The sequence below is a fragment of the Saccostrea echinata genome, unplaced genomic scaffold, assembly GCF_033153115.1.
Source record: "Saccostrea echinata isolate AGI-Se365-2 ecotype Australia unplaced genomic scaffold, CSIRO_AGI_Sech_v1 ptg000010l, whole genome shotgun sequence".
Classification (NCBI taxonomy): domain Eukaryota; kingdom Metazoa; phylum Mollusca; class Bivalvia; order Ostreida; family Ostreidae; genus Saccostrea; species Saccostrea echinata.
This window is the reverse complement of record NW_026889759.1, coordinates 9,653,635-9,681,174: the sequence shown is the minus strand read 5'-3', so window position 1 is coordinate 9,681,174 and position 27,540 is coordinate 9,653,635. Positions and strand designations below refer to the sequence as shown.

The window sequence follows — 27,540 nt, the reverse complement described above, 5'->3', positions numbered from 1 at the left end:
TTTTTCTATTCAAGAAATTAATTTGCAAATTAACTAAGTGTGTGTACCTTGGAAAAAGGTTTAATCCTTATGAATAACCGCTGCACATAAATATATAAGAAGATACAGTTTGTAAATTAATAGGATTTTATTCATTTTAGGACTGTGACAATTATAAATACTATTTTACATAAAGCAAAACAATAAAATTATTTTGAGATAAGGGATAAAATTCCCTGCAAGGAGAGCCTTTATTTAAATACAGGGTCTCAGAAATTCCATGTTGATGATAAATATTTAAAGTTAAGATCTATATTATATTTGGTAATACACACTTCCATCCACTGAGGAAGTAATACAAAAGCAGGTTTAATGGTCTGTGCTTCTCTTACATAACATCAAAAGCACAGGAGTGGCAATTTCTGTCTGACAATAGATTATGATTATTTTATGTCCACAACACTGATGTGCATTACAATGACACAAGAAGCTCTGATCGCTCATTATCCCTAAAAGTCCAGGTGAATTCTACAGTTGTCCCCTCTGCAATGGTTACTGTGTTCTAAGTTGATAATCTCCATTCTGTGTGATGTAGCGCACCCATGGTAGAGCCTGGTATCCACTCTTCTCAATAATCTTGAGATATCTCACCTATTTAAAAAAGAATAACATATAAAATACAAATTATGACAATTCTATTATGTGTAATAATGCATAAGTGTCACACTACCCCAAAATCAACAGGTTACAAAGCCTTTATGCTTCAAAATATTACAACTAGCCCCATTTTTGCAATTACACATACATGTATATCTCTGATGTCCAGTGTGTTCAATTTAATCGGTTGTTATAATTACCTGTATTCCAGACACCGTAAAGTAGGGAATCTCAAACTTGACATGTATTGGGGGCCTGCCCTCAGTATCCTCCCCGACCACACTAGGTAAACCAAAGTGTGCCCTCATCAGGTACTCCTTACCTCCCTACCAAAAAAAAAATATATCAGTGTAAATGTACAGATATTGAAGGATATGTGCTTTGGTTTCAGTAATCTTTTCCAAGCCTCTCATCTAAATAATATTGCTTGCAGAAATTTTGGAGCAAACAGATTTGAACCACTATTTTGAATGGATTGATATCTTACAGGGAATGATTTAATCGTCCAGATGACTGCATTTATGTCGGGAGCATATTTACAGCTGCCGACCGTCGTCTTGAACTTTGGCGAGTCTGCATCTGCAGGAACTGGAATGATGATTTCTACATTGTTGGCAGTGGATCTTCTCTTGAACTGACTCTTAGCCTGTTACAAAGGAAAAGTTACAACACTGTCACAGAAAATTAAAAAACTTGAAACTTCACTGCTTATTAAAATTCCTCAAAACGTAAACCAATATCAAATGTCACAGCAGTACAATGCAAGTAATACAAAATGATAAAAATAATGAAACAATAATGAACTTACTTTGATCATATACTCTACTCGACTATGGGCATGCCTTTCAATAACAGACTCCACCCAAATCAGTGGCTTCACCTACAAAATAAAAACTCTCAAATAAAAAAAAAAATGAAAAACATTCAAAATATCTGGATATCTATAAAGATATTGTTACCATATAAATGTAATTCCCTGAAACTTACATGAGTGTTCAACCTGTAAGACATTAGCTCAAATTCCCCATCTGGTGGAATGAAGGAAATTGTTCTGTCATTCTCAAACCTGGACAGTCGGACACACTGGTGAAATTTGACATCCTCCAGCTCTACAGACTTGCTCTTACCCCCTATAATAATTACAGCAATGTAGCAGGATTATTAAACATGTATACTACCTACTGGTAGATGAATATTGGCTATAATAATTACAGCAATGCAGCAGGAATATTAAACTTGTACATTACTTAAATGAATATTGGCTATAATAATTACAGCAATGTAGAAGGATAATTAAACTTGTATACTACCTAGATGAATTCTGGCATGAGTTGGGTTAAGAATTAAGTGCTGTGAAATCACTAATTTTCACGGAGAGTTAATTTTCCTTGTTTTCATGGATAGAGGAGACACACAAATTTATATCTCCCATGAAAGTTATAAGTTCAAATTACAGTATAATACTTTTCCTTTAACCATGAAATCTAATACCCAACAAACTAGTCATTTTACCTCAAACCATGAAAATTTGACCCCAAGAAAATAAATGACTTTAAAGTATGCAAGCTAGTGAAGTTTGCTGTTAATCAATTATAACTGATACATAAATGTTTTCATCATAACATTTCATATCCCACACACTGAAGAAGTCTGGTATACTTACGCCCTGTACTTTCAAATAGCACTTTGTCATTCAGACCCAGTCTAAGTTCAGGCATTCCTGACAGGTAAACTCTCATCTTCACAGCTCCCACTATTTCACTTCGGAGTACATTACCATTTGCACTGACCTGATTATTTTTAAAAAATTCATAGTTGATTAGACAATGAAATAAAGCACCATATTCACAGGGTTCAACACTAACTTTTTAAGGCTTTAGTCCAGCTGGACTAGTGCTTCATTACTTTTACTAGTCCGCATGCGATTTTATTAGTCTGTTAAAAAAAAAAGAAGCATCAATGTTTTTTAACATAATTTAACATGACAATTAATAAACGTATTATTTTTTGAAATAAACAAAGTATTTACATGAAATATATTATTCCAAAGATTCATTGAAATTTCGCAATCGGCAAGTACGATCGTATTCCTGATCTCGTTTTTTTTTTCTTTACATTACATCCAAAACGTCCAACATCTTTCTTAAAAGTGTCATACTAAATCATGATCGCTAAAACCTTTTACTTCATATCGATCAGTCGAAAAATTAAGCGCTGAATTGACCCGGCATTGCGTAACTACCCTCCAAAAGCTAGAAACCTAAAAATACACGCGGGGTTTCCCAGTAAAAGTTGTCGAAAATCAGACATTGGTAATTTATTCATATTGTTTTTTAAAAATTTTTATTGGTCTGTTCGGACTAATTAGCCACATATTTTATTAGTCCGAATGAAAATGTATTAGTCTGAGACTAACGGACTAACGTTAGTGTTGAACCCTGTATGCATCAAGTTATGCTTACGGTAATATCTGCTCATTATAAAAAGAAGATTCATATCCACTTGGCGGCACTTACTAGTAAATTGACAGACTCAATGACATCAAGGAATACTTCATTTTTCCTGTACTTGATTTTCTCAGACCTCCATGACACAGCATTGGTGACGGCCGGAGGTGGGCGTGGCGCTACTTCCATCTTGTGACCCTCTTGTGTGATGAATCTACAATTCAAAATATACGTGTATTGGAATACTTGTAAAATTCTTTATCATGAAAGTCGTGTATATATACAAAGAAAATATTCCTATAATAGATAAATTACTGCTTACTCTTGTAGAATTTTACTGTCTGTTGTTTGAGGAAATCCAAAATCCATAACTTCATCCAATAATTCATAAATCAAGACAAAGTTATCTCTGATGCTTTCCTCCTCTAGCTCTTTGAAGTATTCAATGAATACCTGAATATCAAAGTTACACAAAATAAAACAAAAATATATTAGAGTGGTATAGGAAATTTTGTTTACAGGCAGAATGTCAAAATAGAACATTGCTACAAGTTCCATCAGATGAAATTGATACATGTATTTTAGGGTGCTCATCATACTAATATTACATGAAAAGTAAGTTTAATAATAATATAATCTCTTCAAACAAAACAGAATGCCTGCTGAATTGATACCTGTACAAGTTTATGAAGAAAAGAGAAGACCATAGCAACATTGGCATTCCTTTTAGATGTGGCAACCAAATACAGACTATTATACTTGATGAAAATGAATGTAGTGTTGCCATGCTGGATAATTGGGGATGTGTTAAGTTCCTCTTCCCTCTCCATGAGAAGTGACATAAATTTATCAATGACTGACATATCTATGTCCCCTCTGTAATTCCGACTTATCAACACCTGCAAATATACAAGACATATATATACATGTATATTTAAAATATCTATACATTCTGAAAACATTTTATATCTATACAGGATACCCAAAATCTGAAGAAAGTGGGGTTTTTGTTTTTAAATTCAAATTCAATAAGACTGACATACAAATCCCAAATACATAAAAGAAGTCAGAAAAATTATAAATAGGAAGCAAGATTTTTGTCTACACTTTAAAAAAGATTCATTTCCTTACAGAACCAGGAAATACAAAATTCTAAGAGCTTGACAGAAAAGTTAGTACACACCTTCCCCTTTGAATCCAGTAAATAAACTGCTGAGGCTGACATGGCTGTGATATATGTTAATCAATCTACAAATAACAAAACATTGGAGCATTACAGTACATTCAACTCATATGTTGCTTTTTTAATTAACCAGAAGTTTCCTATGAGTCTGGGCTCTACTGATTTGTACAGTACTTACATTATAAAGGAGCAGAAAAGTAGCATTTGGACTTGAAATTCTTTTTATAAGCTTTATGGTTAGGCCAACTTTAAAACAATGTTTGTTTGCCCTCTCCTTTTCCAGGATGAAAAAAATTGGGTCCGTAGGTAGCTGGGAATTTTTTTCCCCAGAAAATTCCAACATCGAAGATGAATTTTCAAAATTTGTTTATATTTACATACAAAAATTATTGTTTCCTGGAGGTTAAAAAAGTTTTGAGTCAGGCCAATTTTCGCCAGTCAGTCGGGAGAGGGCAACCAAACAATTTTTTAAAGATGGCCTTACAGGCTACTAAAATTTTACCTCTATTACATTGACTACACAAGTAGTGTCATTTTAAAAATAGATTTTTTTTCTTAAGAATTCTTGGGTATGTATATGGGTTGGAATGGGGTGGTTCTAAGGCATAAATGGATAGGAGAGGGTCTGAAAAAAATTATAAAATGGATAATAATGGGGAATTTTGCTGTTAAATGCATAGTAGGAAGGATGTGAAGAGGCCAATGTTTACCATTTCCTCGAAGGAAAAGTGAAATAAGCAGGGTAGGGTTTATATGCGATGCCATAGCATGACTTGCAGACTATGAATTTTCCTGAGAGCCTGAAAAATATTTGGACTTGAATATGTTCAAACTCTGTGCCAAGCGTCAGGTGACTAGAGCCGATGTGATTTTTTAAATGGATTTCACATTATAAATGAATGTATTGTAAAGTAGTTTGTGTCTTTTATTCGGCTGTGCTTGTTGAAACTGAGAAAATTCGAACTAAAATACTACGTAAACGGCGTTACCCTGACCACTATCAAAGAAACATTTCTTACACTATACTGATAAGTAGAAAATAAAACGTAATTTCTTACCAAAATCTGTTACCGAAAACCTACAAAGATTGTGTTTTTTATCAAAAATATATTATCCCGGAACTGGCGGAAGTTACACCTGTCATTTTTCCTTTCATAGGTGCAAGATATATCGTTCAAATTATATTCGTACAATAGGCGTAGCCCTAAATCTGGATATTGCTGCGCTTCAAACGAAGCATTAATCATTAAATCTCAATCTTGTCTCACCTCACAGGTGTCTTAAAACATACGATGGGGTATAGGTCCCTGGATATTTTTGGTGTCTTTCCAGTCCTCATTAACACATTAGCCAACATTTGAAGAAAAAAAAACCCAGGTAAATATTGCTATTGAGGTGCGGATGACGGTAGATAACAAAAGAATTTAGGCCTAATTATTGGTTGCCTATCGTTCTTTTTTGGTCAGTTTCACAGAAATGTTGACAGCATTTTCTTTCTTTCTTTTCTTTTTTTTTTTTTTGGAGAGGGGGTGTCAAAGTTTTAATAATCATGTTTATGTTATGAATTTAGGTTATTTTCTTTTTGTGATTATATTTTTATCCCCCTATCACCACGGAAGCGTGTTAGTGCCACGTAATATTTTTTTAAGTTGGCTTTTCCAACTTTAATCTTAGCTTTTCCAACTTTAAAGTTGGTTATTCCAACTTCAATCTTGGCTTTTCCAACTTCAACCTTGCCTTTTCCAACTCTTAAGTTGGTAATTATGTCTCCCCTTCCAGGGGAGACATATTGTTTTTGTCGATTTTCTTATTAAGGTCTTCCGACTTCCTTCGGAAGACCTTATTGTTTTCCGTCTGTTTTCTATTATTAAGTCTTCCGTTCACAACGGAAGACTTATAGTGTTTGTATTGTTTCTTTTTATTATTATTATTATTATTCCTCCCAAATTTTGTGAGCGCGATTACTCAGAGATGGTGGGATAGATTTTCACAATTTTTCACATGATAGTAGGCTGATATATGAAGTTTGTATAAAATTCCGTTTTTTGAAAAAATCACTTCCGGTGCGAAGTTATGACCGATTTTCCAATTTTTAAATGGACTTTTGTCCGGTGTTTTTCTCAGAAACGGTTTGAGGTAAAGATGTGAAATTTACAGGAATATTAGATCATGACATTCTCTTTGTTTCGAAGTTGTTTTCGTGTGTTTCCGGTACTTCCTGTCCGAACCGGAAGTGAAATTGTGTTTGGTCAATTTTCAATTTTTTTGTTTTTTAATATTTTTTCAAGATATTATTATGTATAACAGAGGTTATTCTACAAATACTAAATATATAATTTGTTTTGAAATCAGATTCCACATTCTGTATATTTTCGGTACCCTCATTTTCCCTATTTACCTAGTGTGTATACAGTGGGCAAAGAAAGATAACTCTGACTTGTAAGTGAGAATAGAACTTTCGAGATAAAGGCGGAAATAGTATCGATGACGTCAGAGACATATACACTCTCCATATCAAAATATTTAGACGTTCCATATTCAATCTTCTAAATGTAAGAGTACGTTGGTTACCGCTTCCAGTGCATGTAAAGTTTGAAGTTGCCAGTATAGTGTAAGTCTGTATTGACAGTTAATTGATTTACAAATGAATATATCTAAAAAAAAATTAATGTATATGCTAGCTATAGGTAGCTAATTCAATTAAATATATTATAAGCACTGAATATACATTTATAGTGATGGACAGGCATGCAATTTTATCTATCTCGTATAGTAAGTTCAGAATACGATAGTTATAAGCCTTCTATAATGCAGACGATTTATTATTCTCTGTGATTTGAATGCGAAATTATCCCGATTTCCGAGTTTTACTTCCGATATTAAAAAATATTACATACACTCAAAAAAGGAATTAAGCGATAGAAAATTGTAATACAGTACTGTTTTAAAGCCTTTATAAATAAATTGATATCTGCCACTGAAAAGAAAGAAAATCAATCTATAGATTAGATTTGTTTATTACATGTATATTTGATAAAAAGTTGAATTATTTATGACACATGATCTATACTCTGTATACCCAAGAAGTTATAAAGGATGTGAAAAGGCGATTCTTGGTTTCTTGTGAAATACTCAAAGAGTTAAAAAAAAATATGTGAAAACGCGATTCTGTGTGAAATAATTCTTCGCTATATGTTTCTTTTGAAAAAAAAATGATAAAAAATTGCACAGGTCTGTTGATATGTGGGATGAGTATACCTGAATGAACACAATTTTATGCAATGATATATAATTATGTACATGAAACTGACGTCCGTACTTTTCCTTATAATTCATAAAACATAAAACTATCTAATTCCTTTGACCCCCCCCCCCCGGTCTTGATTAATATTTGGAGATGTTCGTGCAGCTAGGCATTTGAATTATATATTCGTTTTAGATTTAAATCTGGAACATGTGGTTATAATTACATTTACATGTATACAGAATTTCATATTCTATAATGGTAGCTTTGTCATTATGATACTGAAATGTTCAATTTACATGTCTGAGAGAGAGAGAGAGAGAGGAAGAGAGAGAGAGAGAGAGATTCCCTCTTAATCCCGATCCTCCTATCCATTTACATAGACAAAAAATTAGTTCTATATCAGTGACACCCATTCTCTATTAAATGTTTTCTGATTTCATAGTCAGTCATGGTCACATCCTGTATATTTTTCTGCTTAAAAAGTGTTACACGAAGTGCACGTGTGTTGACCTGTCAATCAAAATAACCTGACGCTGTATGCACTGCAAAAAAGTAGCCTGAGTTCGAAATGATCTTGAAGTATGATCTTTAAGCACATCTGATGCAACAAACTTGTGAAAAAATACAATAAAATAAAAGATCTCGGTATTATGAACTTCGATTGTGAGACGTGGAGACCGGTCCTTGGGATGAGATCGTATAGATCGAGGTCCCGTGTCGCAGAAGGTGCTGGCACAAAAAAGATTATTCACTGCTCAATGGTGATAATTGCCAAAGTATAAAAAAAAATTTGCAGTCTCCTCCGGCGAGTGGTGGCGTCTCCATGTGAGTGAAAAATTCTCGAGAGGGACGTAAACAACATATAATAAATCAATCAATTAATCGATTGCTGAATAATTACTGTTATTGAATAATCTTTCTTTCTAATAGGTATGCTGTCAAATCTTGATAGCTTTACAAAACTCAGTAACTTTACGTTTATTGTGATACTAACTTAATTCATTATATTTTTTTATAACACCATCACAATTATGCCAGAACATATACACAGTGAAGTTTATGATAGTACGGTGTTCGTTCGTCTGTTTGTTTGTCTTAGAAATGATTGCAAACAATTTTTTTAAATTGCTAATCATCCTTGCTCTATGATATACGTATATCTCTCATAGGTGCCAAATGCATTATACAAGATTGATCATGAAAATCAAAGTACCATAAGTACTGAAAGGACTTTTTTCCAGTTATTTTTTCTTTCACAGTTAATATGATATGTATGTTTTTGACACAGAAAAAAGCAAATTCTTACAGATTTAGAAGAACGGAAGACTTTTTTGTTGCCATGGCAACAAGTTTCTAGTTATTATTATTATTATTCTTTTTTCATAGTACGGCCGATATCTCAGCTGTGAGTAAACGGATTTCAAAGATTTTTTCAGGGAAGATGCATCATGAGAATATCTCCAGACGTGTTTTTCATTTTTTCGAAATTCACTTCCGTTCGCATTTTTTTGGGAAATTTGTATTTTTGAAATGGAATTTTGTCCCTTAATTTTCTCAAGAACGATTAAAGATATGAAAGTGAAACTCACGGACATGATAGAACATCACATGTAGATATGCTGATCGACCTTTATTTTTCGTCGTTCGTACTTCCGGTCGCGAACGGAAGTGAATTCAAAAATGTTAAATTTGCAACTTTTTTGTTTTTCAATATTTTTCTTTGAAATTTACAAGGTTAATAGAGAATCTTCTAAGAATTCTATATATGTTTTCATCATTTTGATTAATGCATTTATTGCAAAGATATGACCGATCCTAACTTTCTCGTATGTTGCGGGTTCGAATCCTGCTGGGACGGGAGATTGTTTCTCTCTTTTTTCAGTTGTAAGTAATATTTTACTCCGTGAAGACATGTATGATAGTTTTTGCTTATTTTTTAAAGCTTTGTTAACAGAGAGTCTACAGAAATCCTTTGATAATTATGATCTATGTTGAAAGACTGTGTTACATAAACGCAAACGAAAAATACCTTCAATAAAGTATTAAATGAAGTGAGATAGCATAGCGTTCTGGAGAAAAGTTCGGTCGGAAGACCACTTGTTGCCCTAGCAACAAGAAACACATCTAGTTCTTCTTCTTCTTCTTCATCCAAATTTTGTCCAGGCCGTAACTTTAATACCCTTTGACATTAAGACTTCAAACTTGGAACATAGATAGATGACATTGAGAAGGAGTGCACGCCACCAACATTTTTGACCTTGACCTATTTATGAGGTCAAGGTCAATTTTTTACATCAAAATAGAGTTTAGCCCAGAACTTGAGATCCCTTTGATATTAGGACTTCAAACTTGTAACATAGGAAGAAGACCTTGAGACAAAATGCACTACATTAGAATTTTGACCTTGACCCCTTTCTGCCTTCAAGGTCAAATAGGGAAAAAATACGATCTGACCATAACTTGAGAACCTTTTGACATTAAGACTTCAAACTTGGAACATGCAGAGGTGGTATAAAGAAGGGATGCATGCCACCAAAATTTTTGACCTTGATTCAATTATTATAAGGTCAAGGTCAATCTTTTACATCAAAATAGAGTCCAAGCCATAGCTTGAGTACCCTTTGATATTAGGACTTCAAACTTGTAACATAGAAAGAAGACATTGATACAAGATGCAACACACCAAAATTTTTGACCTTGACCTCTTTTCTTCCTCAAGGTCAAATAGGGAAAAAACTTGATTAGACCATTACTTAAGAATCCTTTGTTATAAAGACTTCAGACATGGAACATGCAGAAGTGGTATGAAGGAAGGATGCATGCCACCAAAATTTTTGACCTTGATCCAATTATTATAATGTCAAGGCCAATCTTTTACATCAAAATAGAGTCCAGGCCTTAGCTTGAGTACCCTTTGATATTAGGACTTCAAACTTGTAACATAGAAAGAAGACATTGTTACAAGATGCAACGCTTCAAAATTTTGACCTTGACCCCTTTCTTCAAGGTCAAATAGAGAAAAAATGACTAGACCATAACTTGAGAACCCTGACATTAAGACTTCAAACTTGGAACATGGAGAGGTGGTATAGAGGAAGGGTGAATGGCAACATTTTTTTCACCTTGACCTATTAATGAAATCAATGTCAATCGTTTACATGAAAATATAGTCTAAGTCATAACTTGAGAACTTTTTGACATTAGGATTTCAAACTTGGAACAAGGAAAGACAACATTGAGACTAAATGTACTGCATCAAAATATTTGACCTTGACCACTTTCTTCAAGGTCAAATTTAGAAAAACACAACCAGACCATTACTTGAGATGCGTTTGACATGAAGACTTGAAATTTTGTACACAGAATTTGAGTTGAGATGCACTGCATTATTATTTTTGATCCTGATCATATATTTGCACTCGTTAATGTTGGCAAAGAAGGGGAGACATGTGTTTTTTTGTAAAAAAAACAATACCCACTAGTTCCAACTCTAACTTTGGCTTTTTCTAGCTGCAGAACTGTAGCGTTATGGTTTTATATTTTAGTTTTTGACCATAACGCTACAGATCCCGTAATGCAAATATAACCGCAATTTATGGCGCAAGATTTTCTGCGCACGGTTGAGGAGAATTTCTCTATTTTCCAGCATTGGTCAATCAACTACCTTTCACTCCCTAATTCTAGACATATTCTTTAACCAACCTGTATATTTCATCCACCTCCTAACCCTTTATAGTCGTTTCTACAGACTAATAAACTCGCTTGTTTTGGCTTTTTAAAAAAAAAAATTTGTCGGATGGCAGACAATTTAAAACAAGCGAGTTTATTCAATGCGCTGACGACGTTACATTTAAAATGCGTTCAATTTGAAGGCATTTTTGAAGGAGAAATTGTCTTAATTTTTAAACTTAATGATGAAAAATTAAATCATAAGGAATCAATTTAATTTCTACCTAAGTTATACTTGTATAACCTGGGTTGGAACAGATTAAGCTTTTTAATCCGCATAACCTATATAGGGCGTCAACATAAAAAATAGCTGTCTCAAGTTTGACTTTTTAATGGCAGAGTATTCGTTATTTTCCTTAAAATTTTTAAAAGATAAGTATATGCCTCTTCAATAATCACTCAAAACTGAGTCTGTCCAACAATGACCAAGGACATAACTTTTTTTGCATTCCTGGGCTTTCAAGCTATAGCCCGTCCCACGGCGCGTATGTCACTTTTAAAGGTTTGGTCAATAGATCTTTTTTTTTTATTAAAGCAAACGAAAATAGATTGATCTGGTATTTCAAATGTGTTGGATTGTGTAAAAAAAAAAAAGGGGAGGGGGGGGGGGCAAAATTAGTAAATGAACCATTTTTGATTTACCAATCGGACATAAATTTTTGGCGTATTGGTCCCAATAGATTACAAATTCCCTGCTCAATATCATTTTACAATCAATTTATCCCCACCTAACCAAAACCAGTCACCTGTAGCAATTTCAGAATTTTGGCTAAGTGGGAAGACATCCATTTTACAGGTCTGCTAATCCCAGGCTGTGAAAATCCGTTTTTTGTCGTTAACAATCCATTGATCACTATTTTCTATCCTATCTTGGACTGAGATATGCCTCCTTATTAAGCCAATAATCTACGGATTTTTACAAGTGCAAGAGAAAATTTATCCAGTTTACAATGTACAAGGGTTTCCGTAAAGTTCGTGGACATCGCTATTTCACATTAACATCAAATATAAAAGTGGACAATATAGACATAAAATATCAAGGAGATGTTATTAAATCTCGCTATTTACAAACCGATAATCTTTCACTTATGTGAAATAAATTTATCACATAATCTTTGCCATCAAATGCTATAAATATTAAATATATGCTAATTTTCAGTATGATTTGTCTCAAAAAAGGCCCAGAGTAGGAAAAGCGCTCGCTCCGTGATCATCAAGTCTAATATTTGCAAGGGATCTAAACTACATATGTTATCTAAACTACAAACAATCAATCGATGCTGTCCCCGAAGGGGCGGGATTATTTTCACCCTCTTCCTCACTCTCTATACCAGTACCATCGGCTCATACATTTATCTCTGTCATTCTGACTTTCTCAATCACAGCGATAAGCACGAGAAATAGTGCGTTTATTTTAATTCTTCATAATTTAATGCCAAAATGCCAATGCAAATTTTGTCTTTTAAGGAAGCTCTAAACACTGCACACTAAAGAGTTCTGCTTATAGGGTAGTTTTATGCAGTTAGGGTGATCTGCCCTTTAAAATGGTTATTTACAGTTAATTACACCATTTATAATACTTTAAAATATTCTTGGCATTATTTGAGAGCAAGAATAAGTAATTGAATTCATTAGAAAGATTTATAATAGATTAAAATATTCTTGGCATTATTTTAGAGCAAGAATAAGTAATTTAATTCATTATTTCCATTAATTTTTCCAATGTAAGTAAACAAAAGCGATTCCTATTCACGAAAAGTCCATTGTCTTTGAACATTTTTCATGCAGAAATAAGGCGGTATCCTATGTGGAAAGTGAATTAAATAGTCTCATTATGCACACCTGTATTGATATATTTTTCTCCGAGTCTAAGAGGCTCTTTTTATTAGTGTTTAGAGCTTCCTCAAGGCAGATATTTATATAAGTATATCTAGAGCTATTAGCTTAATTTGAAATAATCCTTGGAATGTCAAGTTTTTTGTTTTTAAGTCTTTATATCAAAATAATGTCTGAGAGAGGAACGAACGACAACTCTTCAAGGAGTTAGCCCCTTTCTCGGTTTTGCATTATGACGTCATAATACCTAGAGCGTCACAATGTTTACTAATGTTTACAGCTGAAATTATGTTAAAATTATACCAGTCAATGATAATACCAATTATTACATATGGATCTGAAGTATGGATAACTGACTTCAAATGTGATTTAATGTCGTCAGACCAATTTCCTTTTGAAAAAACACAACACTTAATATTTAAAGACATACTAGGGGTACATAGAAAGGCATCAAATCTTGCTGTTTTATGTGAATTGGGTCGTTTTCCTTTATACTATTTATGTTATGAATATATGTTTAAATATTTTAAGAGACTTAAGGAAATGGAAAACAAACATGATTATAATAATTATTTAGTGATTTCTGCATTTAAAGAAGACAAAAAACTTGTATCTAGAATATCTTGGCAAAGAAAACTGTCTTCATTACTACAAAAATTAAATATCACTTCTTTGGATATTTCTCACACAACCTTGAAAAACAAATTACAAGAGCATTACCAAAACAAGATACATGAACAACTGAAAAATATAAGCAAAACAAACTCTGAAAAGTTAGCTTTTTATAGTAAAATTGTAATTCAAAATGAATACAAATTGCAAAGTTATTTAAAGCTGCCTTTAAAGAAAAGTTTTAGATCTGTATTAACAAAATTAAGGATCAGTGCCCATCCATTGTATATTGAAACGGGCAGATACTGTAAACCCCCTATTCCTAGAGAAAAACGTTTATGCTATTCATGTAAATTATTTATTGAAGATGAAAAACATTTTGTTCTATACTGTTCAAAGTATGACCAATTTAGATGCAATTATACTGATATATTTAATGTAAACACATATACTAGTGATAATCCCATTAGAAAAATTGTCAATCCTACAAATATTACAACTGCTAGAAGGATATGTTGTTTTTTGAAAAAGTGCTTTGACACCAGAAAAGAAAGTCAGCAATGAATACTTAGAAATATGTGAATATACTCTACATTGTTTTGTTCAACTCACATTTGTCACTTTGTATATGTATGTATTATTCTTGTTAATTCGTTTTATGTCATGACTGTATGCCGACATGGTAATTGTCAATAAAGTGAATTGAATTGAAATACGATTGTTACGATTATACGCAGCAAATTGATCTTTTCTGACGGAGTGGTGGTCATTTTTTTTCTTCAAAGTTTGTGAAAGGTAAGTATTTATGATACTATTTAATGTTGACATCTTACAGATGATCACTCTAAACTCAGATTACAATAGATATTTTGATTCTGTCAAGAAATTATTTAAATAATCTATAATTCCTTACTTGAATAAAGAGTGCCTTATTCAAGGAAGTTTATTTATATTAACTTATTGTTTCATGAAAGAAATAACACATCACCAAAGCAATGTTTCCGGGATTTTCCTGGGTGTTAATGGGCATAATGGAGATAAAAAATGGATGGAGGAGAAAAGTAAATATGAAATTCTTACATTGTGAGATAATGGATAAAAGCTATACCGCATTGTCCCATTTGTGGAATTCTTTAATTGTTTTCTATTCAACTTCAAATGTAGGGTAATTTTGGGATCGGTAAAAGTATCATTTTATTTCAGATAACCATCGTGAAAGGAGATATATTATCATTGACCCACGTGATGCAGGAACAGATGTCGATACTGGTCTGCGAGAAGATGAGATCGAACATTACCATATACCAAGATGGATGTTTAGGGGTTAGATTTAAGTTCAGATCTCGACGTCCCAATTAGTCCTAGAGTCTTAGAAACATCGATATTTTTTTTTCTAGACGACGAAAAGTTGAACTAGTTAGCTAGCTAGTCTCTTTTTCTAAAAAGAAATTCGACGATTGTCTTTGACAAAATAGGGACTTATTCTTAAGAATCTTTTATGCAGGAATGAAACATTTTTATTCTTGCATGAAGTATAAGCTCTAACTGATTTTGATCATATTTGTTAAAAATGTATATTATACGAAGAATTATTCATACAGGAGATTATGATATGCATAAAATGCATATGCTTACAGACAAAAATGATTTTACTTTTGAATAAATTGTATAGGTATATTGTTTATTGTTTACGAAAATAAAAGATCAAATATCAATGTCTATCCCAAAGACATAATTTAAAATACAATAGAATGTGTTAATCTGAAAAAGATGTGCCGACTTACCACTGTAAGCGGGTCAATGGCTTCCAAATTAATTTAAATATGAGAGAACTGACTTGCATGTATATGTAATATGGTATACGAGTATTAAAGAGTACGATACATTTTTGTTGAAATTATCAACGAGATAACAAAACTTTAAGCTTCTGTTCTATGTGTTCAATGGAATTTCTATGTCCTTGTAATCATGGTAATTGTAGATTATAGGAAAAACCTCAAAAATATGGGAATATAATTAACATTCCTCTCCCCTTCATGTTTTCTTATCCTGACAAAAAAATACAGTATAAGAAAGTCGCAATTTCATTGTTCCCTATATACATGTATTTCATTGGAAAACTTTTTTTATAGTAGAAACTTAAGGTAGCTCCTTACTCGCGTGACGACATCAACAGTGATACTTTACTGAAAATATCTAATTATTAACAATAAATTTATCTTACTTTAAACCTTTTTAATGATATTGAACAAGTGCAGTGTGAATTTGATTGTATGTCTAAAAAGGTTTTGATCTTCAACTTCACAAAATGTTGTAATTGATGTGCATGCACATGCACATTGTACAACTTAATTCACGGTTCTTACAATATTTCCAATAATTACTAATTTCATAAAAATAGTAATGTATTTTTTTTCTTAAAATACGAGACTCTTACTGTGTTTCAAAACAAACAATTTTCTAAAGATATATGTTTCACTGAAAGTTTTCATGTTGATGTTGATTGAATTATGGAAGATATACTAGTACATGTTCTAGAAGTTGTAGGAAGAAGAAAAAAACGTGAAGTACAACATACTAGTATTCTTAAGGTTTTAAACAAAATCGATAAAAATCTAATATTTCAAAGAAAAAAGTAGGTGTTTAACCATGAAATTCTGAAAATATGTTTATAAATGTTAAATTGTGATAATTTGAAATTTTCCATTTAAGTATATTTTTCTCATAAATTTTCATCTTTTGTTAATATATTAATTAAAGTGATACTAATTGTGAACATTTAACTTGATAGAAGGTAAATTGACAGATTTTAAAAGTTATTTGCTTTAATTTTGTGTCTAGATCAGCCAAATATTTTTTTAGTTAAGATAGTATGATGAAAGAAGGGGGGGAGGGGGGTTATAAGTCTTCTAGAATTTCTGGTTAGAAACGGAACCTTTGTAGTGTATTTTGGGGGGATTTTTAAATACGTAAGATATTATTTCAATGATTCAAATGAAAAAAAACTTTTACAGACTCATAAAACGCCCGGGAGGGGGGGGGCATGGCCTACATTTTCTGGTAAATGTCATTTGGAAGCTGCTTGCCCCCCCCCCCCCCCCCCCCCCCCACACACACTTTTTATTGGCGTACGATCGAACACTGTAAAAAGTTTCAGCATTTGAAAAAAAAAGTTTGGGCGTTTCCTTTTTTTTGGTCAATTTTTGTTGGAGGTTTCCCCCTTTTGAAACACCTGCTATGGGCCTATTTTCACCAAAAAAATATGAAAACTGGGGTCCTTCCTTACCGGTATCATTCAAGTCTTGTTCTGCATTTACACTGGGTTGTAAAATTCATTAATACTAAAAGGGGCGTCGGCAAAGGGGCGGCAGGGGCGGTGCTCGCCGCCCCAATAATTTTCCACAAAAAAAAAAAATTAAAAAGAAATATGAATTTTAAATGAGAAAAACAAAATTACAAAATTTGTAATGGCAATATCTGTGGTCAATGGAGCGGCAAGAAGAGCGGTAATCTGTGGTCAATGGAGCGGCGAAGTGTGAAAGCTATTGTTTACACAGAAGCAAATTGGGATGTACGTGTACGTGTATAATTATAGTACCTGGCGTTTGTAAACAGTATCCATCGCTCTGAGTGCAAGTTTGCTACAAAGTCTTCATCAGGCCCACAGCTAACAACGTTTTTGGAAATTCTATTTTTGGGGGCGGGGTGGGGACTCTCTAAGTTGCCGGACGATTTCGACCTGACAGCAACAAAAAGTGTGTATGAAAGGGGGGCAGCAGCGTCTAAATTAATGAATTTCTGAATTTCTACATATCGAAACTTAAGCAAAAAAAAAAAAAATTCTCAGAATAAGTGGAGAAATTGGAGCCCCCCCCCCCTTCCTGACACCTTCCCCCGCGTATAACAGGCCTAGCTGTTCATTGTCTAATGAATTGGTCTATCGATGTTTGGAAGTTGTAAGCTATTACATTAAAGCAAAATACTAAAAATACTGGGTAAAAATAACTATTTGAAACAACTTCAGTTGATTTTTTTAAGGTCATACACTATTATAGGATATGTTCATGAATTATTTTAAACTAGCAACTTTCACGAGACAAGACCCAGGTGGATTTCCATATGTAAACAAAGGTAACGTTCTCAAGAAAGGGATTACAGCGCCTAGTTAAATCTTCTGTTACAAATCTTTTGCCGTACTGTCATCATGACATTGTCGCTGCTTGCTAGTTGTTGGTAAACAGGTGCAATTATTTCAGGTGAATTCGGAGTATGGAAAGTAGGTCAATTCGTGATAAGTGATACGATGACATTGTTTTGAAAAAAAAAATACGGTGACAGAAATCTAGCTAGTTTACAAAGGTAAGTATTGTATATTCTTATGGAGAATCTAGAGATGTTAAAAAATACACAGATTTAGTGACCTTTTAGTTATTTCACTTTCATGTCAATGGCGCCAAAACTGAGAAAATGTATTAAGAAGAATGCATATGCTAGGTACGCTGGAGATTTAAAATATCAACCATTTGAAATAATAAAAATAGTACAGAAGGAACATGTTTTATTTTCACCATATAAAGAGAAACATTTTTTTTTTTAAATATACATTTGATATGGCGGTCCATTCGGATGAAAAAGTAAATGTTTTATTACGAACTATTTTCTAGTAGATTCAAGAATAATGTTAAGAGAATTGCCAAGTGAAAGGAAAAAAGTGCCACAAACCAAAAGAATAAAGCCTGTCTAGCACGATTCAATCCTATGCTAAAAGCTTCATTCATTTATATTGTGGATTGATTGCTCACAAATTGACTTCATAATAAGAAATAAAGTACGGCTCATTTTAGCTTACGAGCTCACTTCATCGGAGAATACATCAATGTTACTGAAAACTGAAAATTAATGTACAATATTGATACATGTACTCGAAAAGTAGGGAAAAAATTTTTTTTTTCTTGGGACAGATCATGAGTTTAGAAACTACCGACATCTTGGATAACAATAATACACCTCTTATGGACTGTGGCGCTGTTCATAACCTGAAAAGAAGGAGGGTAGATGACGAATATACAGAACAACCCCCGGAAACAACTCCCTTATACAGTAAGTACTTGTCCACATATATTTTAAGTATTCTATGGTCTTCACCGAATTATTAGAGTCACAACTTTTTGGTTATTTGTACTCTAAAAAAATCAGTATGGGAAATCGATATATATATATATATATATATATATATATATATATATATATATATATATATATATATATATATATATATATATATATATATATATTGAAAATCGCACAATAAATTCAAGTTGCTAATACATGTACATATATATAAGAGGCAATGCAAAAACGTAATTTTAAGAAAAGCCTGGTTTATTTCTTTAATTACAACTCTGGTGATTATTAAATAACTGATGCCATGTTTATTTAAAAAAAAAATACTGAATTTTTTTTCTAAGGGAAGCATTTGATCCCAATTAGTCGAAACAGCAGTGTTTTCTCAACAACAGACTGGAAAGACAGTGGTACGGCCATTTTCTGCCCTGTCACGCATGATTTGTTTCTGAATATTCATAAATATGACCAGATCACCACTTGCCAGGGGAATTTCTTCGTTGGGAATGTAGAAGGGAATTACGAGAAGACTATTAGAGGTATACAACAAAAGAACATCAAAAGCATCAAACACACATTGTCTATTCGTAAAAACAAAATTCTAAACGGGATAATTCAGTGAAATATTAGCTATTTTATATCCCCAGGCGATGTAGTTCACCTCTGGAAACACGACAAAGTACAACGACAGTTTTACATTGCGCAATCCTTACTCTTCGCCGTGCCACAGGTAGAAATTGTATTAGAAGATGTAAATGCTCAATTCATGAATTTGATGGACATATTGAAAATGCACTGTTAGATGTAAAAGCTTAAATATATTGAAATTGATTTAGTCGTTTTATATGTTGATGCATCTTGTTAATTAAGCTATCTTGATTGCATAAGAAAAATAAACAACGTATGAAGTTGTTCACCACTGTCCTAGTTATAAGTTCTGTGCAAACATTAAGGTGCAGGAAATCACTAATAGTCATATCCTAAACGATTCAGATTTAACGACTAGGATGTTGATCAATTTAGCTTCCTCTTCGACATAGTGAATTTCACGTTCAGTTTAACAAACGAAATTAGATCTCGAAAATAATTAAAAGGCTTGTGGAGACGGTTGTGTAGCCAGATAACAGTAGATGGGTTAGAAAAAGAAAAAAAAAACCAGTCATATAAATAAATAAATAAATAAATAACGAAAATGTGATCTAGAAAATGATTAATAATTCGTGTAAAAGGAGGTAAAATATGAATTATCCATGTTTTATCTCTAAACATTTAGTAAAAGCATGCAAAAGCTATAATTTATGCTCAAATGTTGGTTCAAACGAAGATAGTACAGGGCTACAACATTGAGCTAGTATGGGAAAGGATTTCTGTCGGCAACAGAGTATGATGCTGAAATATTCTTCTCAGGAAAAACGTCTACGCCTTTAAGATACCACGTTTTTGACTTTTCCTACCAGATTAAGACGATAGCTTTCGCGCAATTTGTGCTTATAAATCAACGTTAATGAAATGACATCACATATTCATATATTATCAATCAGAATGGATGACTCTAGGAACAACCATATGTTGTAAATTTAAGTTAGTTCAAATTATGCCCGTCCCTCTCAAAATACATGTATACCCCACATCCGAGTCCAATATGTAGAAAGATAAATGTACTTCTGGAAAGACTCTGGAAGTGTATTCTTATAGCACGAGAGTCAAATAATGCACATGTCATTCTCATGTTTTGTACGTTTGTTTAAACCTGTTTGAGTACTCGGATAAGCTCTTTTTTCTTGTTTTCTTTCAGGATTTTGCCATTATGCAGAAAATTTTACATTCCGTATGAATGCTGAAATGCAATAGCAGGTTTCACATCACCTGTTGCCATAAACCACCATTCTCTGTATCATTATTCCATAACCAAAGCCTCATCATTTCTTATCGATATACCAGTACATGAGGAAGGCTTACAAACCTCTTACCATTACACGTGAAATACATGGATGCTTACAAAGCTTTTTCCACACTATATTCATTTTGGAAGGAATTGTTCATGAAGATGTGTGTGTGTGCGTGCGTGTGTGTTAAACTGTTTTAGGAATGTAGCATTTTTATTACACATTACACATATCACAAAAAAGTATAACTTATTATGGTGACGAATAAGGGCTGATATTAAGAAGTTAAAATTCATTTGTGGAAACGAAATAAAAATATTTGACCAAAATTTTATTTGTAAATAAAGACTAAGTTAAATTTTATTCACCGTCGGAATTAATTCGGTACTCGTAGTGCCAAACACTGCTAAGGAGATGAGCGAACAAGGCGTGCAAAATGCCTATAGCTTCAAATATATAAAAGTTAATTTGTGATTTAAGTATATTGAGAGTAAAGGTCTTATCACTGAAATGTATGAAATTTTGATGAAAAAAACTCTGCTGCAGAAAATTCCTTCGTCGAAAATCATTCTATGATTTTTTTTTTAAAAAAATGTGGTATTCTTCGGGTTCGTTTGGTGTCATAAAAGTGTATTTTTAAGGTATAGTGGGTCTTTGCTCCATGTTTTGTTAACCAAAAATGTATATTTTTATACATACTTTGAGTGTAGAAATCTTTCAAAAAAATGGAGCGAAGACCAACTCAAATGGAAAAATTGAGTTCAGTATGAAGAATGGGCCATTTTTGCCCCTGTTTGGTGTATGTATGTCTTTCATTGACGAATAATTTCATTCTTTTTAGATTGTTGCTATTTGTGGATATTTTTACATAAAGTATATGTTAATGTTAAATGAAATATCTATATAAGAATTTTTTTTCTTATTTGAGATTTAATTTTCACTTTCTTATTTGTTGCACAATAGGCATTTTTCTCGCCTTGTTCATCCATATTCTTTGATATCTCAAATATACTAGTACCCGATTTTCCATATAACGTTACATGCACATGTATAGTCTAAAGTTATTGTTATCATCAAAGTTATTGATGAAGATAAAGGAACCATATCGTCTGCTACTTTATATCAGTACATGTAATAGTAATCTAAATAAATTAAGTATATTTTTCACTGAATTTTTAAATTACATTGTTTATATCATATCTCTGATATAATACGTATGGTGCTGTGTCCTATAAATATACCAACTTTGTGTTAACCATTAACGGCTGCAACTGTACCCTAACCCAAGATGGCGTCATTGAGATAATCGTTTTTGTTTGTATGGTTAAACCTGAAAAATTGTGTAATCCTTGTCTGTCATGATTGAAAATAATTTTAATTCAGCAGGTCAGCATTTCATTATAATTGTGTACATGTATTATTAATACCTGATCATCTTGTGGAAAATAATCTCACTTGTTTGATAATTAAAAGTTATAGTAAGTACCATAATTTTAAGAGCTTGGATGACATATACCTTATGATCCTGCCATATATATATATATATATATATATATATATATATATATATATATATATATATATATATATATATATATATATATATTACCATGTGCTTTGCCAGTCCTTTAAATACTGAAGTGCCTTTTAATATGTCATTTATAGTCAGAGGACTTTAAATTTACCGAATGACTAATAATTGTTGATCTACGAGTACATGTATAACCTTGTTAATTTGTATAGTATTGTAGTTTGTTCATTTGGCGTATGAATTACATGTATAGAGAGAAACGAGAGAGAAATTTGATCTCGAACAGTTATAAATTACATGTTCTTAAGTATTAATCCAGATAGTATATAGCAAAGAATTTTAAAATTCAGTTTTTGATTTCGATTAAAAATATCGAGATCAAATTACTCTACTGCTGTATTCGATCTATTGTGTGGGTCATGTGCTGAAATTGCTTTGATAGTTTTGTAGTTAAGATTTTCACAATAACAGTTCTTGCACCTAGTGCATGAACAAAACTAGCTGGCACTGCGCAACAACACACATTCAAAATGAATAAATGGTGTTTGCTAAACGATTATCGTTTTTCATTATTAGTCGATCTCTAGATGTGCCAGACCGTTGACAGACTATTCGGTTCAGAAGGAATTGTATGCTTTGTTCAAGTTTTGATAGAGAAAGATAAGTAAATAATTCTAGCAGGAAAATGTTACCTCTCAATGCTGACTCGTGAAATTAGTTTTTGTAAATCCAAAACAAATTATGCAGAAAGATTTTCTCATTACTTGTTGAGTGAGATTTATTGAACATTTTTATCTGACGTGTCAGTATAATTAATCGTCGTGAAACCTATAAGCAATTTTTTGCGCGGGTAAAAAAAGTAATGTAAAATCTTGAATGAATAAATTTCTCTAGCGATGATAGAACGCGTCTGGATCTAAAGGATCGTCACTGTCCAATAACTGTTGAAGGCGTTTTGAGGACACGATGTTCCCCAATTTGCGACTCCTTTTATCCCTTGATTTTCTTCCCGGTAGCACCCCTGGGACAGGGGATTCTCTGTCCATTTCCTGCAATCGGCTTTTGCGTGAGAATGCACCAAATTCACTGAAATCACTTGTCCGTGAAGAAATAGTGTCAGCTACATCAATGCTTGTAAGTTCATTTTGAAGAAAAGTTGGGTCTTTCCAAAGACTTGTCAAAGACATGTTTGTGTTTTTTGGTCCATTTTGAGACGTTTGGTCATTGTCAGTGCGGTCAGTTTTGGCACGATATAAGGAGTACACTTGATGAAGGGGAATACCCTTCAGTCGGAAATAAGCTTTCTGACGTTCCACGTTTGTTGTTCCTCGGACTGTGTGGTCCATCTTTCTTCTTACGCCATGCCTATGAACTTGTAACTGTGGAAGCCGTAGTCCGTGTTTGTTTTTGTCCATTTCTTGCGGTTCTTTGAAGACCGTGTTTCTGGGCCGCTGGACACTCCTCATGGTGTTGTATTTTACGGCACTGATTCTTGATCCGGGAGGGAAGCTGTCATGAACATAAGGGAGCTGGGTGGACGACACCCCGACGAAATCGTAATTCAGCTGGGACATCGTCAGGCATTAATCCCCTCAATTCAATTTTACTAAAGTACGCAAAACAAAAATAAATTCCAATGCAAGTCTCGCCAACAAATGAGAAAATGAAAATTATTTTCTTAAATCAATATTGAAAAAGCACTGATCGCTTGTGGATATCCATTGAATGTCAATTTAATCCTTAGAAGATAATAACCTAAATCTCAAGAGTTTGTAAATTCATCTTCGATCTCGAGAATACCGATATGTATTTTATTTACCCAACGTGCTCCGGAATCCTCAAAGGCAAAAGCCCCTCATCGCTGTTCACCTGTCCGTGAGAGTTTCCAGCACTATTTATGAGCGGTGCTGTAAATCAAAAGTACACCTTCTTTGGGTAAGACCCAAGCCATATACCTAATAAGAGTTGATGAATCGCTCAGCAAGTGGTGAATAAGTCCAAACTTTTTAATTTACCTGTTTTTATACTTTATAAGCCCTCGACACAAAAAAGGACTCAAATCATTCATTATTAATGCATACCAGTGTGAAGGGCCTATTCAATCCTGCCTTCAATGCGTACTGTATCGGAGCATTGTCCGTCTGTGGAGCTCCTAAGTGATAACCCTTGTTCTGCGTCATCAGGTTTGTTCCCATATACAGAATTCCCACAACAACTAATTGTTAACGCTTCTGATTTTGAAAAAGGCGATGAAAATTCTGTCAAAGTGTTCTATAGTCTGAATTTGAAATATGATTACTGAGATTATGACTATTTACAAGATTTATTGATCATTGGTCCTAAAGCTCTATAGAGTTTGAGTTCCAGAATCAGTGGAGTATAAGAGCTGCATTTTAAATACATATACATGTAGTAATTTGGAGAAAAGACATCATTCCAAATGAACCTCTTAAGGTCGGTGGCCCATGATTACCTGTTCCTGTCCATTGTTAACTTTTGAACATTTTTTTAAGGGGAGGGGGGTAGTAGTACCAGTTAAGGATAGATTTTTTTTTTGTCAGTTGAGGACAGATAATTTATTTTCTACGAAAGCCCATTGAGCTCATTTTCGTAGGTAAAAAAATATATTTTTCGCGTTATAACGCGAAACTTTCGCGAATAAAGGCGAAACTTTCGCGTTATAACGCGAAATTATACATATATAGTCATGTTACTCAGAAACCTGTGATCTTGACTGACAGATTAAAAACATGAACGCAGAGGGGGACTTCTATGAATTTATAAATGACATTTCTTCAGAAGATGTAAAAGAGAATTGATGCGAGAAATGGATAGATTAGTGTTGATTTTGCATTTAATCTCAAAACCCTACTAATCAATTAAATGAATATTCCTTTAAAGATCTTCTTGTTTTTCACTTGTTGAATCCAAGAAATTCTATAGACTAATTTTTTTTTCTCAGGAAGATCTCCATTCGTTGCTTTCTTTGAATAAATTGTCAATGTTTTCGTAAGTAATGGTATGACCAATTGATGCAACCTTAAAATACAATGTTGTATTTCTACAGTGAGTCTATCGGAGATGAAATATTTGAAACAAATATTTGTCATCCAATTTTCACATTAGGTTACTCATGTGATGTGACACAATTGTTCCGTGAAATATACAAATTTACCTCATTGTTGTCAATTTTCTGAGATCTTTTATTTCAAATTCTATAGAGAGTGTTCAATCTAATTAAAATTAGACTTGTATTTTCGCTCCTCTACTATACGCTTCAACACTTGTATTGAACAACACTGAGAAAGACAAAATGTGACGGCAAAAAAAGATTTAGAAAGAGGAGAGACACATTCAATGGCAGCTCGTGATAATCCAAGTTCAAAATAGTCTTTCGTTTTTCATTGTAATGAATAAACTAGATCATTAAATTAAAAGAAAATGGAGACTTATGCAAATGTCTCTGTTTTACAGGGAAAGTTTTGCGTTATAATGCGAAAGTTACGCGTTATAACGCGTAAGTTACGCGTTTATTCGCGAATGTTTCGCGTTATAACGCGAAAAATATATTTTTTTACCTACGAAAATGAGCTCAATGGGCTTTTGTAATTTTCAACATTTTTGAGGGCAAATTATTTCCACCCCCCCCCCCCAATAAAATGGTCGCCCTCTTACACCCCTTTCATTCACACGAGCCTTTGTCAATGTCTAAGTTGAAACAATCGATACGAAGACCAGTACGTGACTTTCAGTTCTAGTTCCGGGCGCTTAGCGAAGGAACGGTCACTACCTATGTTTACGTCTTAGGTTTGACGCGGCGAACGAGAATCGAACCCGAGGCTCCAGATCACGAGGCGAAGGCTATACCACTAGGCACTAGGCTACCGTAACCGGTTTGAAAGTTTTGAAGATTTTCTATCTACAAATGTATATTATTATTAAAAAAGGAAACCCTCAATTGTGGCCACAACCTAACCCCACAGTTCATGCAGATGCTTGCACATCAGAATGAATAATTTTGGCCCAGCAGTCCCTTAGAAGATTTTTAATGAACTAATGACCGCATACTAGACCCAAGGACAACGATTTAAAAAGCTTGAATCTACACTATATAAGCTAAAATTTGTCTTTTCTGGTGTTTATGCAATTTGAATCGAGTTAAATGACAATAAATTGTCAAACACATCAATGAATATGCTTCTTTTGACATTCAAAAAATATATATGTATATAATAGGGTACCATTTGGCAACGCAACATGTAATTTATCTGAGTGACTCAGTTTTCATTGTTCCTTTTGCGTTGTATGCAGATTGAAAACTTTTGAAACATTTTCAGCTTCCCATGAATGGCTGAACAAATATAAACCAACTTTAATATGTATCTTTCACACGCGGTTTCGGTGCTGTCCAATCTAATCTCCAAAGGTGCACCGACTGAAGTGATCAAGCCCAGTCCGATGAGTTTCTGTCTGTATTCCAGCTACACCGACGACCCATAAAACCCTTCATGAGGAATGCCTTACAATTCCTGGACTCCCAGTGGAAAATATTACACTTTCCAGACTGATGGAATAACATCTCTTATTTTCAACTTCTCACCACCCAATCTTCCCTTCTTCAACTTCTTCAACACAAGCCTCCTGGCATTTCCATAGGAGCCCAACTGATGATATCCTCATTCTCCTTCGGTATCCGTCTTGCTTCAATAATCGTCTTCATGCTGGCTTACAAATCGTTCATAAAAATTCTGATATGAGATACACCTATCTTCATCCTTCGTATCTTTATTCTTCTTTTTCATCCAATTTACTAACATGTTCATGAACAGGATTACTGGAACAGTACAGCCTGTGACGATTTCAACCTCCAAGTTTCGCAACGATGTTGTTCAGTCTAAATCGTGAAAATTAATGGCAGTTTACCGAAATAACTCTTAAACATCTTCTGAATTTTATCTGATACATGGTATTGCTGTGGTGTGAGTTCGACTAGTTATGAGGTATGGGATCATAAACATTTGCTAGATCTAGCTGTATGATGGCCACTTCTCCTTTCATCTCTTTCACCTCCCTGATAATTTGAAGATATTTAGTAGTTAGAATACCAGTATGTTCAACGCATCCTGAAATGTCTTCTACTCCTTTCTGCACGCGTCCCTGTCAAAATTACTTGTACTAGAAAAAAATTTCTTCAACGTTCAACAGTGGTAGTCTTAGGGAACTGTTTCAGTGTCTTCGAATTTTCTTCGTTAGCATTACTGCATTACTCAGCTTGGTACCAACTTTTCGACAACTGGCCCATTCTCTCA

General features: G+C 33.4%; 3 protein-coding genes across 3 annotated transcripts in view; 1 reads left to right on the top strand and 2 right to left on the bottom strand.

Moving 5' to 3' along the window:
- Positions 1–27,540, bottom strand: part of LOC133184337 (ubiquitin carboxyl-terminal hydrolase 24-like) — a 376,170-nt gene that overhangs the window by 135,297 nt on the left and 213,333 nt on the right. The window lies entirely within an intron of this gene.
- Positions 109–5,409, bottom strand: LOC133184334 (AP-1 complex subunit mu-1). The gene is made up of 11 exons (XM_061319364.1): positions 5,325–5,409; positions 4,267–4,331; positions 3,758–3,982; positions 3,406–3,536; positions 3,153–3,297; positions 2,300–2,426; positions 1,624–1,766; positions 1,445–1,516; positions 1,124–1,282; positions 837–962; positions 109–630 (listed from the first exon to the last, which is right to left on the bottom strand). The coding sequence occupies exons 2-11, from the start codon at positions 4,306–4,308 to the stop codon at positions 532–534; spliced, it is 1,269 nt and encodes a 422-aa protein (XP_061175348.1). The 5' UTR covers positions 4,309–4,331; positions 5,325–5,409; the 3' UTR covers positions 109–531.
- LOC133184706 (uncharacterized) lies at positions 17,810–22,224 on the top strand. Its single transcript, XM_061319778.1, has 5 exons — positions 17,810–18,049; positions 18,652–18,790; positions 19,159–19,353; positions 19,462–19,544; positions 20,610–22,224. Exons 2-5 carry the CDS (start codon positions 18,655–18,657, stop codon positions 20,646–20,648), a joined length of 453 nt encoding a protein of 150 aa, XP_061175762.1. The 5' UTR covers positions 17,810–18,049; positions 18,652–18,654; the 3' UTR covers positions 20,649–22,224.